Source organism: Propithecus coquereli, unplaced genomic scaffold (genome assembly GCF_000956105.1).
Source record: "Propithecus coquereli isolate 6110/MARCELLA unplaced genomic scaffold, Pcoq_1.0 Scaffold209, whole genome shotgun sequence".
NCBI classification, from domain to species: domain Eukaryota; kingdom Metazoa; phylum Chordata; class Mammalia; order Primates; family Indriidae; genus Propithecus; species Propithecus coquereli.
In genome coordinates, this window is record NW_012145967.1 from 4,589,843 (window position 1) to 4,594,836 (window position 4,994).

At 40.5% G+C, this 4,994-nt stretch overlaps 1 protein-coding gene across 1 annotated transcript in view; it reads right to left on the reverse strand.

The window, feature by feature from the left end:
- NCAPD3 (non-SMC condensin II complex, subunit D3) overlaps nt 1-4,994 on the reverse strand; it is an 81,757-nt gene that overhangs the window by 34,707 nt on the left and 42,056 nt on the right. The window contains exons 19-21 of the mRNA XM_012644275.1: nt 4,860-4,975; nt 1,291-1,398; nt 708-858 (exon numbers count right to left, since the gene is read on the reverse strand). Of these exons, the coding sequence (XP_012499729.1) occupies nt 708-858; nt 1,291-1,398; nt 4,860-4,975 (375 nt within the window). The remainder of the gene's footprint in view (nt 1-707; nt 859-1,290; nt 1,399-4,859; nt 4,976-4,994) is intronic.

Sequence of the window (4,994 nt, forward strand, 5' to 3'; positions counted from 1 at the left end):
AGAATATGTCCTAAGGTGTCTGAATTGGGGTTCTGTTGACTAGAGAAAGGGCAGGAGAAATATTAAGAGAGAACCAAATTAAACATTGGTACCAAAAAGTGCCTTTTGTTCAGGATTATTAATATTGGAAGAAGTAGGGTAGGTAGCATGCTTCAGGAGTCAACCTGTGGGAACATCAGGCACTTGATGTACTTGGACAAAGACTAAACTGCCAGCTTAAAAGTGATCCTTAGTTTTCTTTCTTTCTTTCTTCTTTTTTTTTAAAAAAGAGATAGGGTCTTACTGTCACCCAGGCTGGAGGGCAATGGCATGATCACAGCTCACTGGAACCTCGAACTCCTGGGCATAAGCAAGCCTTCAACCTCAGTCTCCCAAGTCGCTGGGACAACAGGTGTGGGATACCACACCTGGCTAATTCTTTTATTTTTTGTAGAGACAGAGTCTTGCTATGTTGCCCAGGCTGGTCTCAAATTCCTGGCCTCAAGTGATCCTCCGGCCTTGGCCTTTCAAAGTGCTGGGATTACAGCCATGAGCCGCCATGTGGGCCCTGATTCTTATTTTTTCTGTTTGTTTTTAAGCCAGGTGTTAAAGAAAAAAATTTCAATATACAAATAGCTATGAAATAGGCCGCTTCCTTAACACATAAGCTTTGTTTCCAAGAATCTTGAGTGTCCATCAGTGGCTAAATTATAAGCATACAAACCTACTGATTTTCTCCCAGGACTCTATTATTTTGGTGTAGTCGAGCTTGGGTGATGAGCAAGCAATCTTGGAGAGCAGCATCCAGGCTGGTGCAGAATGTCCCATGCCAGTGTGAGATATCACGTTGCTTATAAAAGTGGGTGAAAATTTATCTTTCTTGGACCAGATATGAAAAGCCTTATTTAGATAGCGGCTAGAAAAAAAGATGGAAGGTAGAATTGTCACTATAAATACACAAAACTATTCAGATCAGCCCCTCACTGAAAGGGCATCAACTTCTGGCCCCAGGATTCCTCTGGCACAGGTTCCTAGCTCATGGCTCATCTGATGCCAGCTAGACATCATTTTAACTTACTAGAGTATCAGCTTTCTTTTTTTCACTATTTGATATTCAAATATCCTCCCACTTAGGTCAAACATAAACAGGTTATCAACAAAAAAAATTCTTCTAAAAAGAGAGTAAGCTCTAGGCTAGGAGGGCTCTTTTCTTGTTAATGGCATTTAAGGTACACATTACAAAATCATCTTTAATAACACCTTGCTGCTATCAGGAAGAGAAAAGAATGGTTAGCAACAGCAGCTGCTTACCAGCAGATCTTCGTCCAGGTTTCCTGCTCCACCTTCCTTCAGAACGATGTTGGCCAGGTGATGCTCACAGGTGGAGAGCACATCCCCACACACCTGCTTCAGGAGCTCCTACGGCAAGTCAAAAGTCATCTCTGAAGGGTCTCACGTCTCCCAGATGACCCATGAGACACATTCACAGAAGAAACTCTGCAATCTTCGAGTGGATATGCCGTAAGGCCTGCTCTTTCCCATAATTTGTCCAAAACCACAAGGACATGCTTTTAGCAGTCTGGCCACGAGAAGTGGCTAAGCAGAATTTGCAAAGAACAGTGTTTATATCATCTTTCCTTCTCTGTTTGCCCTACACAGGCAAAAGGTAAGTATTCAGGAAGATCTAGCACCCTACTTTATAAGAGATCTGTAATAGCAATGCTCCTCCGACAACAGAGAAAACAGTTATCGTTCTCCTGGCATATGCAGGTGGTGAATTAATTACTAGGATAAACACTTTATTTTTAAAAGACATAAAATGAAAAGAACAGTTGTTTTTCTTTTGACATTTCTTCATTAGGGACAAGTTTTCAGTGTTTCTGACTGGTTACATTAACTTCAAGGGGTCGCCTCTAGTGCACAACATCTAACTGCACCTAGATGCCAAGGAAGAAAGCTCCTAACCACATTCTAGAATGCTAGGACTTCATTTTCTTTAGAAGGGGGTTTCAAAATACTTGAGTTGAGCTAAGGGCCTCCATTCCATTCCTTCCACGTTCCTCTATGCCTACTTTCATCTCAGGAACGATTACAGTACACTGGAATTGTCTCTTTGCATGCACGCATCCCTGCTACACCGCAGGCAGCCTGGGAAGGACCCTGTGTGAACCACCGTCCAGGGCCAGCAGCACCACCATGACATGATGTCCAAGACTGTTGGCCAAACTGCTGGCAAACCAGCATTACGAGCAAAATGATTTTAGTCTGACCTGGCCCGACATGTTTAAAACTACTGTCTTTATTACTTTTAAAAGAACTGCTGCACTTAAGATTTTAATAGACTGCACAATTTGGGCCATGATGTTGGCCTGGAGAGCTTCCAAAATCCATATGCTTTATCCCGATGAGACAAAGGACAATGTGTGTGAGACCTCAAGACTAGAACTTGGGACAGAATCCAGGAAAGCTGTCAAGGCCATCCAATCCTGGATTCTCTCCACAAAGCAGCTCATGCCAAGGTGTTGCCTGGCTTCTCGTGAATGCCTCTGATGACTAGGGACAGGTTCTCAGGAAAGCCCCTCCATGTTAGACAGACCACAGTTAAGTTTTTTCTTCAGTTGGCCAAAATTTGTCCCCTTGCAATTTCTACCCATTGGTCCAGACTGGTCCTTAGAAATGCCAAATAAATCCAACTCTTTTCTACATAAGTCTTTCATATATTTTGGATTTAGCTAGGCAGCCTATCCCACATAATTCCTCCCTTCCTCATGCTAAACACCCAAGGTGCATCAGCTATTCCTCACACAACTTGCTTTGTAACCCCCTCACCTAATTCCTCTCCTCTAGTACATTGAATTTTATCAACATTTCTCTGAAACGTCACTGATACTGAATTATAGAGTGTGTCAAGTTAGATTTAACCAGGACAAAGAGCAGGACCATCACTCCTCTTATTCTACACACTATTCCTATTAATACAGTCTAAGACCTCATTGATATTTTAATGATAGCCACAAAACACTATTAACTCATACCAAGCTTACAGATAACAAAAATGCCCAAAGACCTAAGTCCTCTCATATATAATACACTGCTGCTGAGCTGTATCTTGACCATGTATATATTCTTTGGATAATTTGTTCTCAGTAAAATAAAGAATGTTCATTTACAAAGAAAAGAAAAAGAGTAGTGTGTTTAGGGGAAACAGGTCCTATGGGTTTAAAATATCCTAAGAATCCAGGAAAATATCAGGGTCTTATTCCTTCATTGATCACCAAGGGAGGTAATGTCAGCAAAGCTAAAACTGTGGCCATTTTTCTAACATAGTAGTAAATTCTACCCCTCTTCTAGCTCTCAGTTTCTAAATCTGAAGACAACTCTTGCCTTCCTCACAGGCTCTGACAACAATATAGCCTACTGTCCTAATGACTACAGGCCATTAGTAAGCAGCAAATGACTTCTTATGGCCCTGACTTCCCAACATACAGGTAATTCTTTTTCCAGACAGTGCTGGTGAAAGAACATTTGGAAGGGATCAGAGAACTCAGTTCTAGCCCTAGCTCCGCCATTAGCAAGCTGTGTGCCACTGAACCTTGCAGGGTTGCAGTTTCATAATCTGCCATCTAAATTTTTCACAATTTTTCCCTGTATCATTTCCTCTTCATTCTTACTAGACTTACTAGAGTATCAGCTTTCTTTTTTTCACTATTTGATATTCAAATATCCTCCCACTTAGGTCATGTTTCTTATTTAAAAGTTTTTCATATAATTTCTTGGGTCTTGAGATAAAGTGTTAGAAAAATCAAATAATGCAAGTATCCCTTTCACCAGTATAAGTGATGAAAGGTAGATACCTGGAAAACACCAGACAACATTTACATAAGAAATAGCTCAGTAATGCTTTGCTAAGTGAATTCCAACCTGAGTCTCCAGCAAAAATGTTGCAATACATTGTTTTATCAGACCTGTTATAGTAAGTAGAAAATTCAACATACTAAAGCAGGACTTTTTCTAATGAATTTATGTAAGAAAAGGAAGCACAGGAAGGTAGCTAGGCAGCTTAGATGAAGCAATCATTTTTTTTCTGGAAAACTTAAATATATTTCAGCAATTATTTAAATTAATTTTTGATTTCTATAATCATTATTAATAACCTCCAGCCCTGAATTTTTTCATTATGATTAGCACTAAGAGTATATCTCATGACAAAAACAGAATACATGGTAATAAAATTATTTCTTAGAGATACTGATATGGATACCTTTTAGAGAGTCAAAGTAAATCTCTACTTCACATAAATCCCTGAGTTGGCTTTGTGTTTATGCATATATAAAAACATCAGCTGTAGGCTGTGGGCACTTTTGGGACATGATACTAGCAAGAGATATTTGAGAAATGTAACATCATAGTAACAGGACAGGCATTTTCCAGAATTATGACTCATCAAAAGATCAGAAATCTGGACTGGAGGGAACTCCCTGATTAGGTGGAAAATTGTCCATTAATTGTTCTTGGAACGAGGGTGGCAATGAAGGAGAAGGATATCCAAAGGTATCACAAGCATCTGGGCCACAACTTATCAAAAGATAACCTTGCAGAGTTCTCACCAGGAAACGAGTGTCAATCGGCAGGCATGCCTGACTAACCTGGAACCAAGGTGGTGACTACCTTAGGGACCACGTATCTTTAGCAGCCAGATCTTCTTGGGGAACATCAAGAGCTACTCACATAGCATTGCCTTGTTGTAGCAATAGCCACTGGGGACTACACATCCTTAGAGGTCCTCTATCTATAGAGAACACTCCTCAAACTCTGAAACAGAATAACATGTCTGAGTACAAATAAGTCAGAAACATATCAAGCAGAGTTTGTGGCCATACCTCTTCCTCCACCGCTGTCTCTGCAGACGCTCTACAAAGCCTTTGCAGGGTATCAACAGCTGAACTGATCAACTCCAGAGACCACTGAAATCCATTCAGCTTACCCTTGATGACACCTAAGAAAGAAATCAAAAC